We start from the raw sequence: 13,312 nt of genomic DNA on the forward strand, positions 1-13,312 counted from the left end.
GACGGCTGCCACCCACCGGGACGCACAGAGCGGCAGGTCTGAGTAGGGCACCATCTTGGAAGTGAAGGGAACCAGAAGAGGACATGGGAGGGGCAGGTGGCAAGCGCTAGGACTCCGCTGAGCCCGTGGGCCTGGACCGCACGGACATCCTCACCTGTGGGGGGAGGCTGCCCCCCTCCTTCCTCCAGGTGATGGTGGCGCTGGGCACACCCGCAGCCCTGCAGTACAGCCTGATGCTGCGGCCTTCGTGTACCTGGGTCCTCTCTGGACTCACCTGGACCCTAGGCCCGCTGCCCCCTGCAGACAGAGCCCTGTGAGAACACCTCTCTGGGCCGCCATGAGCTCCCAACTGCCCACCCTCAGCCCCATCCTCTCACCGTGCACGTGGAGCACGGCCCTGGCCACGTGCTGCCCGGCGCTGCTGTGGGCGCGACACAGGTACTGGGCTTGATCCGAGGGCTCGACGGCTGGCAGGCGCAGGATGCCGCCATGGATTTGGGCCTTCTGAGGGAGCTGGCCACCGGGGCCCCCTGACGTGGAGAGGTGGGGTCAGCACCCACTGGGATTGGCATTGCCAGGCCCCCCAGGGGTTGAAGTCCACAGCCTAGAGTCCTGCCGCTGGCCCCCATATGCAGGAGAGCCAGGCCCTGACTGTCATACCTGCCACGGCCTCACCTGTCCACTCGAGGGTGGGCGTGGGGTTCCCTGTGGCACTGCAGCGGAACTCAGCCAGCTGCCCAGGCTGCACTGTGAGCTGTGGCGGGTGGATGGAGACCACGGGGGAAGATGGGGTGGCCGAGGCTGACGAGGGAGGAGAAAGCATATGTGGTCACGTTGGGGAGGGACCCATGGCAACAGCCTCCTTGCCGCTCTCTTTGCTTCCACTCTAGCCCCTCGTGGCCGTTTGTCCATAGAACAGCCAGAGGGAGCCTTTAAAATGTCAAGGGGGGAATCCCCCGGTGGTCCAGGGGTTAAGACTCTGCTCTTTCACTGCTGAGGGCGTGGGTTCGATCCCTGGTCGGGGAACTAAGATCCCACATGCCACATGGCGTGGCCAAAAAAAAAAAAATGTCAGTGGGGTCTTGTCACTTCTCCACTTAAGACCTGTCCGTGGCTTTTAGAACAAAATCTGAATTCCCTGCTGTGACCCTCTGCCCACATCTTCAAGTCCCTCACCCCACCTCGCCTCCACGGCTCCAGCCACGCTGGCCTTGCGTCCCTCAGACACATCGACACGCTCGTGCTTCAGGGCCTTTGCACATGCTGCTTCGTCCGCCAGCTCTTATGTGGCTGAGCACCTTCTCTTCCCTTCAGGTCTCAGCTGAGATGTCACCTCCTCGGAGAGGCCCTCCCCAACCACCCCACAGAGAACAGCTCACCCTTTTCCCACCTCATTTCTCACTTTCCAATCACTCTGTTTACTCCTGTCCCAGCACTGGTCACCCGTGTAATTATGTTGTTTGTCCACTTGTTCCCTACAGAACAGGGAGGGCAGGAGGGCAGAGCTCCTGTTTGTCCCCTCCCACCCCTGTTTCTTCAGAGTCTAGGCCAGGACCTGCCATACTGTAGTTCAGAAACTGTCCGCTGAATGAAGAAATGGTCACTGGTCTTGGTGGGTGTGGAGGAAGGTCAGGACTGGGTGGGTCAGGCATGGACACGAACAGTGTACCTTGCACGTGCAGCGTGGCTGTGCCCTGGTCCATGGCGAACATGTTGGAGCCGGTGCACATGTAGGTGCCCGCGTCACTCGGCTGGACGCTGCGAATGGTCAGGATGCCATTGAAATCCATGGCTCGGGCTGGCAGCTTCCCGTTATGCAGGCGAGTCCACACCAGGGTGTAAGCCGGAGACTGCAGGCAGGACAAGGGAGATGCGGTGGGGGTCCGGGTGGGGCTTGTGGAGACCCCAGAAGACAGATCCTCACTGATGCCCACTCCCTGCCCCGCCCACCTTGCTCTTGGCTGTGCAGATGAAGGTGACGTCGGTTCCGGGACGCACGCTCTGGCTCCGCTGCTCTTCCACTGTCACTGTGATGGGCTTGCTGGGAGCCTCTGCCGGGACAGGAGGTCCCCCAGTGAGCTGGGTGCTGGCTAGGCCGCTGTCCTGTGGCCACTTTCTCTCCCTCTTCATCACCCCATCCGGATGTCACTTCCTTCCCAGTCTGGCTTAGATTCCATTCCAATCCCTGGCACCGCCCTCCCTCATCCTGGCCGAAACCCATCATCTACTTTCTTCCTGCTGGCACTGAGCACCCAGCAGGCTGTGATCAGAGAACATCACACCATGATCCCCTTGGCTCCAATTCATGATCACAGACCACAAATGAGCTCTTAACACTTTGCACTTCACTCCAACTGGGCTTCTCTGCCTGGTTTGAGTTTCTATCCTCCCAAACAACCATTTCACACCTGCTCCCAACTTCTCCACCCTCCTGAAACCCCCTTCCGCTTCCATGGCTTCAACTCACGCTTCTTGAGAGAACTGAAACAATTAGTCAGGAATTTTCCACGTTCCCAAATCTACCCACCTCGCTCCTTCCTGGCCCCTGAAGGATGAGACTTCTCCCCACCTCCCACCCCACCTCAACTCCCCTTCCTGAGTGCTGGAGCCCCTCCCAAGGACCCCCTCCCCCTGCTGTGTCCTCTCCTTTCCTTCCCCATGGGATCATTCTGCTCCACAGACAAATGTGTTCTAGAATTTCCCATCTCTGAAAATGCCCCCTTGACCCATACACCCCTCAGCTACTGCCCCATTTCTTGGCCTCCCTTCAGAGCCAAGAGTCTTGAAAGAGTTGTCTACACTGGCTGCCTTCCCATCCCTTCTTTGCCTCACTCCCATCCAGTCTCTACCCCATCTCTCCACTGCAAACCGCTCTTGTCAAGGCATGACCTCCAAGGGTTATTTCTCTGTCTGTAGCTGACCTTCCCGGGGCATCTGGTGAGGTCGGCCACTCTCTCTGGGAAGTCGTTTCCCCTCTTGACTTCCAACTCACCATGTCCCCCGGCCTCCTCCTGTCTGCTGGCTGCCCCTGCTTACTCTCTTGCTGTCCTCCCTCCTCCATTTGTTCCAGTTGGAGCTCCTTGGGGCTCTGCTCTGGGCCCTGTCCTCGAGCTACACTCTCCTGGGTAATTTTATCCTGCCCCATCCCTATGCCAACAGCTCCCAAATTCACTTCTCTGGCCAGGGCCTCTTTCCTGAGTTCCAGATTCACATATCCAAATGCCCACCTGATGTACCTACTTCAATGTTTCCCCAAGCTTCTCAAATGTTAACAAGTCCAAAACCAAACTTGTGGTTCCCTCGGACCTGTTGGTGGCAGGTGTTGCTGGGGCCCCACCCATGTCCCCTCGTCACTCCAGAACCAACCTGCCTGGCTTCTGCAGCCGCTGCATTTCTTTGCATGAGGGTTTTCTCAGGCCACTGGTGACCATTGTGTGTGCCCATGAGGTGGGACAGAATGCAGGGGAATCGATGCTACTGGAACAGGCCCCAGTCAGTGACTGATACGAGCTGGTGTGCACATACGCCAGCTCCCTGGACCCTAGGGCAGAGGGCAGGGGGACTCCAAGGAGCGTGTTTTACTCTGGAGTTTCCCGGGGCTGCCTCGGCTGCGTTCAGTAACAACTGCTCTAGGTGGGAATGTGCTCAATGACACACCGTTAATTGGATGCCTTCTCTTCCCTGTTTCATTTCATTTACCAAATAAACTATGTACACACAAAGCCTCAGCCTCTGCTTTTGGCAGAGCCCAAATGAAGGTGCCCTCCCGTGGGATCCTCTCTCATCTCAGTAAATGGCACTCTGCCCAGCTGCTGGAATCCAGACCCCTAGGCTTTTCTCTCTCCCTCAACGACCAGACTCAAGTCCTGCCAGTTCTGCCTCTAACATCAGCCTTGACCCATCACCTCTTTCCATCTTCCTGGCCAGTGTCCTCGTCCACCATCCCCTCTGGTAGATGGTCTGCAGTTTGCAGCCCATCCCAAGACAGGCAGTCTTGTGGACAGAGGACTGGAAACTCACCAGTGACCAGCAGCTCTGCCCGGCTGGTGTTGGCATGATGGAGATTACGACAGGTACAAATGTAGACTCCAGCGTCTGAAGGCTGGACGCTGGGGAAGTGGAGCTCAGAGCCTGGTGGCAAGGAGATGGGAGCTCATCAGTACAGATGCACCCCTTTTCCCACCTAGTCCTGCGTGTGGGTCCCTACAGGATCTCAGCAGGGCAGGGACAGACCTGTGCCTCCCTTTCCATGGGAATGGCCGAAGGGCCTGGGGCCACGTGTACCTTGATGTCGCTGCTGGGTGCTGCTGGGCAAGGGCCGCCCATCTTCACGAGACCAGTAAAAGTAGTGGGGTGGGCTCCCACTGACGTGGCACCGCAGGGAGTGGGGACCACCTTGGGGTACTACGCTCCGAGTTGGCTGGACCTGGACCACCAGCGGGGCTTGGTCTGCTGGGGTAGGGAAAGGAGAGGCCATTCAGGCAGGAGGCCCCCAGCATGTACCATTGTCTCAGATATCTCTGCCCTCCCAAAGACGCGCGTGCCCAACCCTTCACCCTGTTCCCCAGACCTAGTATCTCTAAAATTCCCTGGGTCCCCTGCCTCGCCCGTCACCTCGACCCAAGACCACGGTCCCACTTACCCTGTGGCAGGCACTGACCCCCTCGCACATTGGGGTTACCCACATATCCTGTGGCACACCTGTAAGGAGGAACAAGGACCGGCTGTGTCAGACCCCAGGGGACCCAGTGCCTCAGAGTGGACTTGGGGAGCCAGAAGCTCAGCTCTCTGCCCAGTATGGGGTGAAGAAGCTCTGAGCTCTGGAAGGACTTCAGAGACCAAAAAAGCCCCACCACAGGGCCTCTGGGAGCTGAGAAAGGGGAGTGTGTGGAAATGTCAGTAGGCTGGATTCAGGGAAACATTCATTCAACAAATGTTTATTAAGCAACTACGATGCAGTGTTATTGAAACATTAACAGTAAACATGATAAAGTCCTTGCTCTTATGGAACTGACTTGCTGGGAAACTAACATGGAAACTATGTAAATGAGAGTGATGGACATCTATGGGGGTTGAGAGGGCATGGTGGGGAGGCACTAATCTAGCCCTGAAAATCAGGAGGCTTCCCAGAGGGTGGGACTTGCTCCACAGCGAACTTACCACCGTCGCAACTGTGTATTTGTACGATTACTCACCGTCTTGTCTCCCATTACAGTTGGGAAACTCTATAAGGGCTGGGACTGAATCTGTTTTGCTCATTACTTTATCTCCAACACCTTGGCACACTGCATGGCACACGGTAGATGCTCACTAAAAATGTGCTGAATGAGGGAATAAAGCTGAGCCTTGAAGGCTAAACAGGAGTTAGCCAGGAACAGGCGGTTTGAGGGTGAAGAATGTTCCATGAAGAGGAAATAGCACATGCAAAGAAATGAACATGAAGAGGTCAAGAAATGAAGCCCAGCTAGAGTATAGAGTTGGGTGTCAGAAGTGGGATGAGACTGAAGAGTGATAAAGCTACCTAAGGAGCTTGGGCTGGTCCCAAGGGCAATGGGGAATCTTGGAAGGGTTTTGAGCAGGGGAGGCACATGATCCTGGTAGGGACCTTTCTGAGCAACATCATCCAGGACTCTCACCTAGGAGTCTACCATATGCCCCCTCCCTTCATCCCTCCTATCTGCAAACTTACTGCTCACAGTACTGGCCAGTGTAGCCAGGTTCGCAGGCTGTGCAGCGGTATCCACCAGCTCCCAGGCTTTCACAGGTGCGGGAGAACCTGGGATAAGAGGCAAAGGTCAGGTCATGGGACGCTCACTCCCCACCCTGTTCCCTCCACTTCTCCCCCAAAAGTTAGTTCAGTGCCCTCCACTCCCTCCACAAGTGGGAGCTCTTCCTTGAGCCTTGAGCAAGGGCACCCACATGTTCTCTGGGTTGGTCAGTGGGCAGGCACAGGGCTGGCAGTCCTCAGGTGTTCCAGCCGTGGGGTCTCCATAGTAGCCAGGTGCACACAGCTCGCAGAACTCCCCAGCGGCGTTGTGCTGGCATTGCTGCGAGGCACAAGGATGTCAGCTACTTGCTATTTGGCAAAATTTACCAAAAACTGTACAGTTTTGTAATCTCTTGACCTCGAAATTCCATGTTTGTGAGCTTATCTTAAAGAGATAGTCATAGAGGGGCACAATGATTTCACTACAGGATGTTCATCTCAGTGGTGTTTATAAAAGCAAAATGCTGGAAACAAACCATGAAAAGAGAACTGAGAAAATTAAAAAGAGCACCCATCCAAATAGCTATCAAAAAGGATGATACTGATTCCATTTCTTACATTTTTCTACCTAAATACCTGTAATACCAGAGGAAAGTCCCCACGTGAGTATGTGGGGGCGGAGTTTTGGGAATAAGTGCTTCATCGTAAAAACATGTGTGGGTTTTATGTTTCCTCCAAAGAGATCCATGTTTCTTTTATTAACGTAGCATATTCCTCATTCCATATTTAGCTTGTGGCTCTGTTAACCCCTGGTCCTTGACCACATACCCTGGACAGCTATACATACACCACTCCGAAAAGTTCAGGTATAAAAAACTACTGAAAGGGCTTCCCTGGTGGCGCAGTGGTTGACAGTCCGCCTGCCGATGCAGGGGACACGGGTTCGTGCCCCGGTCCGGGAGGATCCCACATGCCGCGGAGCGGCTGGGCCCGTGAGCCATGGCCGCTGAGCCTGCGCGTCCGGAGCCTGTGCTCCGCAACGGGAGAGGCCACAGCAGTGAGAGGCCCGCGTACCGCAAAAAAACAAAAAAAAAAAACCCAAAAGACGTACTACTGAAATATTCAAAGTCATGACCTTTGTAAGTGAAAAAAGTTGATCATAAAACACAGTGAACCTATGGTTATTTGTAAAACAAAAGGTACGCTAATCTGCATAAATATTTGCCTAGAAAAAGAGCAAAAGAGCTCCACAGCCTAACACTGACGGTAATTACCTCCAGGTGGCAGATTTCAGGGAATTTTTACTTTCTTTTTAAGTTATCTCTATAGTCTGATTCTTCTACAGAAAACATGTGTCACTTTGGTGATAAGAAATAGCAGGAACCAAAGTTTTCGTTTCTTTTCTTTTTGGCCATGCCATGCGGCTCGAGGGATCTTAGTTCCCCAACGGGGGACTGAACCCGTGCCCGCTGCAGTGGAAGCGTAGAGTCCTAACCACTGGACCGCCAGGGAATTCCCCCAAAGTTTTCTTTATAAGGAAGGATGTTACTCCATAGTGCTGGCCACCCCACCATGCCTGCAACCCCTCGATGCCCAGACCTGCTGGGCCAGGCGCTTTTCCCCATGGGATGTGCCCCACGACCTTGCCTCTGGATCTGGGTCTATCCAAACCAAACCCCTCCCTATCCCACAGCCAGCCCTGACACCCCACCCAGGCCCAGCCAAGCTGACCCCTGCCCCGGCCCTGCTTGCGTCTTACCGAGCAGGCTCCGGTCTCTGGGTGGCACAGGTCTGAGTGGCCATTGCATTCGCAGAGCTCACAGTGGCCAAGGTAGAGTCCACTCCCAGTGCGCGTGTAGCCCGGGGCACAGTCCTGGGGGTAGAGGGGAGAGTTGGTCTCCGTCTCCATTGTGGTCCCACTCAGAGACAGCAGACCTAGAACCTGTCTCCTCCATCCCCCCTCCACCATCTAGACTCCCATTGGCTCTTGGCAGGGAAATTCCAGGCCCAGCTCTCCACCCCAGCATCCCCTCTTGGTAGCTCTCCTCCCCCATCTTCACTTTTCCAACACTCCAGAGCTGGGACAGTGTCGCCCCCATCCTGCCTGGCATCTCCAGTCGCTCTGGATATACTGAAATAACAGTTCATTCTTAATGGAGAACCCTTCTCCAGCCCCAGGACTTCAGCCCTGAAAATTCTTCTGGCAGGGTCTTTATTGAAAAACGTAACCCTGAGATGGAAAAAGGGAGTTCAGGAGACCTGGATTTGGAATGAGTCCTCGAAGACCTTTATGACTATGTTTACATTTACTCAGTAAAGTGAAAGAGGCGGCACCCATATAACCGAGGACGTTTTTACACATCCTAAGTGAGTAATCATGGGTTCTGACAATAATGAATTTCTATTCGTTGCCCCTTCTTTGAAATCTCTCCAGGCCCTCGCTCCCCAACCATTTCAAAGGGATGTTTATAAATCTGTTTTGCTTCACTGTGGAAAACGTGCACCAAGGATTCTGCTTTCCCCAGGGGTTCTCCTTCAAAATGTGTTAAATTTTATAACCTCAAGGAACGTGAAGTTCATCTATTTGGACTTGAAAGTTCTTGTGGACACAGCAAAGGGGCGCAGATGTAAAGCTGCAGAGATGTGGACTTCCCACTGGGACTTCCTCGGTTGGGTGGGGGGCTAGCTGTTTCCACACTTGACCTCCCTGCCACCCACTTGGCACTGCAGCCCTGCCCCCTTCCCTCCTGCGATCCCCCTTCCCCAGTTCCACATTCATTCATCCAGTGTTCACTGGTTGCCTGCTCCGTGCCTAGGGATTCAGCGGTGAACAGTCGGCTCCAGCCCTGCCCTCGTGTTCAGTCTCCAGCTGAACCCTGCAAATGTTCTTGGAGTCCCTCCATCTGCCTGCCCTCTCTTCCACCCCCTACCGCCCTTCCCTCCCGACAGGACTCACTGTCTCTCCCCCGCCCCGTCCATCTCATTCACTGGGGGCAGAGGAATTCTCCTGGGGTTCAGTTCCGACCCCAGCACTCCCTCAGCAGCTTGGCAGTCCCTGCTGGAGGAAGCCTTGCTCCAGGCCTGAGGAAGCACCCCCCACTCAGCTTTCCAGGGGTGACCCTTCTGCATCGCAGGCTATGTCCCCACACATTCCTCCTTCTGGGCTTCTGCTTCTTCTGCCCTCCCTGCCTAGAATGCTACTCCAGTCCACGCTGTTCACCACGCTGAGGCATTTCCATGCTCTGCGTTGGGCTAACTTGTGTCTGTCTCCGGCGGGCATCCTGGGAACGTGAGCTGGGTCTTAACCTCTGCAGAGTGTAGCTATGTGCCCTTGGGTAAGTTGTGCACCCTTCAGCGCCTCATTTTAAAAAAAGTCTGTTAAAAGGGGACAATTACACATCTCTCAGTGCTGCTGGGAAGAATAAATGAGATGTTGCTGAGTATACTAAAGTTATGACAGTAATCCCAGGTGGCCATGGAAATCCCAGCTGACCGCTTGCTGATCCAGCTGTGTTAGCGCAGAGGCATCTGGGCCGGTCACACTCACCTGGCAGGACGAGCCGACGTAGCCCGGGGGGCAGCGGCATTCCTCCACCTCAAGGGCCCGGGGTCCCTCCGAGGGCCCGGGCTGGGCGACCTCCAGGCTGACCGCGCTGATGCTGGCTGCTAGTGGCATCGAGGAGAACGTGGCCCGGACCAGGAGCTCGTCCAGGTCAGCCAGTGCCATCAGGAGGTGCTCACGGGTGGCTGGCTGCCCATCAGGCCGGCGCCAGAATTCCTGGGTTGGTGGGGGAAGACAGCAAATGGGGGTGAGGGGCGTTGGGCTTTGTGTGCTGTTTCTGCAGTGCCCCCAGCCCCAACACCTGCCTTCCAGGCACTGGCCAAGGGCTGTTAGCTGAGGATGGGGGGAGTGAGAGGCAGGGTAGCTGGCGTCAAAGCCAGGCTCCAAAGCAGGGTGGAGGGTGCAGAGGGTCAGACGTGGTGCGGCCGGGTGCCTCTCACCTCTCGGAAAATGATCTCGTAGCTCTTCCTCTCCGGGCCCTGCAGTGCTGGCTGGGAGGCCACCAACATGATGTTGTTGCCCTGGGGAGACACGAGTGGGCTTGGGAGGGGGCTGAGGGGCTCTCGGGGATAGTGGGCTCCTCTCCCCATCCCAGTCTCCTACCTCTCCAATCTCCCAAGCTCACGTACCCAAAGGAGTCAGGTACGTGCCCACTACCCCATCTTCCAGCAGCTGGGCCTCTGCCTACATAGTGTCCAAACAGATGGTGGGGCGGGGGCATGGGCCTAACTAGTGGGTGGGTGCCAGGCCAGCTGAGTGCTGGACGGAAAGGAAAGGAACACTGAGGGTACCCCCAGCCTCCACCTTCCCCTTTTGCCCACTCGGCGTGGAATCCACGTGCTCACCGTGATCTGGACATCAGGGTCAGACAGCGGGCTGCCCTGGGCCCCCGCTGTGTAGGAGAGGGTGTACCGCAGCTTTCCACCATAGGCTGCCACCTGCAAGAGGCAAGCCCTGCAGTCACAACCTGACTCTGCCCTCCTCTGGAGTGTGTGCGACCAGATAGGTGAGGGGGGCAGAGTCTCTGGAGGCCTTTCTGCACCCGTGCTGTCCTCCCCACCCAACCGGAGGCCGGTGGTTGCCTAAGTGACAGGACATCTATCAGTTCCTTCACAGTCTCAGACCTGGTGGCAGTGACCCTGAGAAGCCTCTATTCTGTTTTATGGGGTTCCCCATTTCCCACTGTCTCACGATCCCAGCAAGCAAGCTCCAAGTCCCTTCCATTAAAGGAATTTCCCATAAAGCAGACAGGGGTAATGACTGTGACCACCACAGGGAGGTTGCAGAAGGTTCAAAAGTTCTCAGCCATGGCGGGGGCAAGGGGATGCTGCAAGTTGCCCCTCAGAACTCTTGCCTCCTGGGTAGGTGGGTTTTGTTTGTTTGCTCAGAGTCCATTTTCCCCGTTGTTTTGAAAACTGTAGTCCTGGTTTCCTTTAAAGGAAACTATGTTCTACAGGCAGCCTGTGTGGTTTGAGGAGCCCGGCCCCTCCTCCTCTAAAGTGGAGACGTGAGCCAGGTCTGGCCCGTCTGCACATTCCACCACTCCCTCTCTCTGCTCCAGCAGGGATGAACATGTGGAACTGGGACTTCTGCCCTTTCTACTGCAACAGAAAAACCCCCTTTACTAGTCAGATTGGAAGCTGGAGAATGATGCCAGCTGAGATAAAGTCCTAATGAGCTCCTGGATCGAGCCATGCCTGATACCAGCTATCTTTGGGCTTTGCACTTTCATGAGCCAATAGATTCTTCATTGCGGGCAAGCCAGCTGGACTCGTTGCAGGCAAGCCAGCTGGACTCGGGTCTCCTATTGCTCACAACTGGAAGAGCCTTACGTTGGCTGCTGGGGGCTTCCACCTGGGCAGCCAAGGCCCCAGCTCTGCCCCACAGGACTTTCCTTTCTCTCCTCTGCCGCTAGGGCAGTTGTTCAGGTCAATACCACACTGTGTCAGGCCTAGCCCATTTGCTCATTTGTGTTCATTCAGTTGGTGAGCATTTATTAAACACCTACTGATGACATGCCAGGCCCTGGGCTACACAGGCCCTGAGGATGTTCTCCACAAGCTCAGGGCGAGGTAAGGAATTTAGGGGCATAACCAGATAACCATGAAACAGCTGGTTTCCCGTCTTCTTTGGATGCCAGCAAGTTCATCGCCACGTCTAGGACCAAGCTGCAGGTGTGTACAGCAGGGTGGCAACGGGAGCAGACCTTGCAGTCTAAGACTGGGGTTCAAGTCCAGCTCTACTGGCTGGACAGCCTCGAGCAAGTCACTTAACTTCTCTGAGCCCAACTTTCCTCCTATGGAAGTGGGAATAAAAATAATACCTACCTTGAAAGGTAGTATGAGGATTAAGTAATGCAGGCCACGTAAAACCCTGCACTCCGCACAGGGCCTGCTGAGCACACAGCCTCAGCGCTTGCTAACTCCGCTCACTGCGCCCAGCTCCACCTTGGCTCCAGCAAGCTTCCTACCTTCGTTTCCCCCTGCACCAGCCTGTCTCGTCTGCTTCTCGGAATGTTATTTTCTTGCATATTGCGTGCATTCTTAAGAGGCACTCTGAATCACTTCTGGAACCGTACTAGAACAAATGCGGTACTAATACTAATAGCGACGAGGAGGATGACGGTGATACCGGCATGACAGGGATGATAATCAGGGTAACACTGAACTCTGGGAGGCCAGGGTCTTATCCTGCCCATATACGGTACAGCACACAGTAAGTACTTAATGCTTCTTGAATGAATGAATGCAGTCCCAAGAGCTAGGTCAGTGATCTGGATACAGGGTAAAGGGAGACCAAAGAAGAGGTGCCTTACCTCCCAGTTAAGACAGCCTTTCTGCCAGGGGACTGTGGCTCGCTGAAGGGTAAGAGCTGAGCTGGGTTTGATCTCAGCCCTACTTTGACCTGAACGTGGGACCGCCCTCTGGGCCTTGGTCTACCCATTTGTGTCATAAAAGGTTTTGACAAAGGGCCCTCTGATATTTTAGGATTTGATGACACCCCTATTCCCCCACCCCCCCAAATCCTTGTTACCTTGTTCCCCAGGAAGGCTTTGGGCAGCTGCCAATAATAGAGGCTTTCAGGAAGCAGAGAGAAGCCTTTGTAGAAGAGAGAGAACTAGGACAGAAGGACAGGTGGTGAGAGTGGATCGAACAGGTTGGGGGCCAAAAGGTCAGAGATGGTCCCGACGGGGGTGAGAACAGACCCCAGAGGGAGACCCAGGAGGGCAGAGGGATAGAAACCCCACCCCCAGCCCCACAGCTTAGGTCCTGGCCCAGCTCTTTGGACAACTTGCTCCCCTGTCTAGACCCAGACACCCCAACTGCTCTCGCTGGCCGTGGTTTGGGTCGGTGTCTCCTCACATCTGGTGCTATGCCCCTTGAGGATCCCAAGATGATTTACGGGGCACACCAGAGAACATTTTAAAATTTAGTGGCTATTTTGGGACTACCCTGGTGGCACAGTGGTTAAGAATCCACCTGTCAATGCAGGGGACACGGGTTCAGTCCCTGGTCGGGGAAGATCCCACATGCCGCGGAGCAACTAAGGCCGTGCGCCACAACTACTGAGCCTGCGCTCTAGGGTCCAAGAGCCACAACTCCTGAGCCCGCGTGTCACAACTACTGAAGCCCACGCGCCTAGAGCCCGTGCTCCACAACAAGAGAAGCCACTGCCATGAGAAGCCTGTGCACCGCAATGAAGAGTACCCCCCGCTCACCGCAACTAGAGAAAGCCCGTGTGCAGCAACAAAGACCCAAGGCAGCCATAAATAAATAAACAAATAAATAAATAAATAAAATTCAGTGGCTATTTTAATGTGTATTTAAAAATGTAAAGCTAGCATAACTGAGTTGGTATATGATTGGTTGAAAGAAAAAACTGGAGTAAATAACTGTCCAAGTGGTGTGCAGAAATGGCAGAATTTGTGAAATTGGTTCAGAAAAAACTGAAGTCTAGGAAACACGATGGGTGTGGGGGGGTGTCCCTTGGTGGGTGCTTTGGCACATACCTGAGAGCCTGCTGAGGAAGACAGAGAAGCAGAG

At 54.9% G+C, this 13,312-nt stretch overlaps 1 protein-coding gene across 1 annotated transcript in view; it reads right to left on the reverse strand.

Moving 5' to 3' along the window:
* HSPG2 (heparan sulfate proteoglycan 2) overlaps window positions 1-13,312 on the reverse strand; it is a 106,481-nt gene that overhangs the window by 27,784 nt on the left and 65,385 nt on the right. Inside the window, exons 35-48 of the mRNA XM_024766869.1 lie at window positions 10,115-10,207; window positions 9,710-9,790; window positions 9,255-9,485; window positions 7,467-7,580; window positions 5,920-6,047; window positions 5,690-5,776; window positions 4,643-4,701; window positions 4,285-4,452; window positions 4,021-4,131; window positions 1,951-2,051; window positions 1,670-1,850; window positions 676-801; window positions 378-530; window positions 155-297 (exon numbers count right to left, since the gene is read on the reverse strand). Of these exons, the coding sequence (XP_024622637.1) occupies window positions 155-297; window positions 378-530; window positions 676-801; window positions 1,670-1,850; window positions 1,951-2,051; window positions 4,021-4,131; window positions 4,285-4,452; window positions 4,643-4,701; window positions 5,690-5,776; window positions 5,920-6,047; window positions 7,467-7,580; window positions 9,255-9,485; window positions 9,710-9,790; window positions 10,115-10,207 (1,776 nt within the window). The remainder of the gene's footprint in view (window positions 1-154; window positions 298-377; window positions 531-675; window positions 802-1,669; window positions 1,851-1,950; window positions 2,052-4,020; window positions 4,132-4,284; window positions 4,453-4,642; window positions 4,702-5,689; window positions 5,777-5,919; window positions 6,048-7,466; window positions 7,581-9,254; window positions 9,486-9,709; window positions 9,791-10,114; window positions 10,208-13,312) is intronic.

Source organism: Neophocaena asiaeorientalis, unplaced genomic scaffold, assembly GCF_003031525.2.
Source record: "Neophocaena asiaeorientalis asiaeorientalis breed wild unplaced genomic scaffold, Neophocaena_asiaeorientalis_V1.1 scaffold79, whole genome shotgun sequence".
Taxonomy (NCBI): domain Eukaryota; kingdom Metazoa; phylum Chordata; class Mammalia; order Artiodactyla; family Phocoenidae; genus Neophocaena; species Neophocaena asiaeorientalis.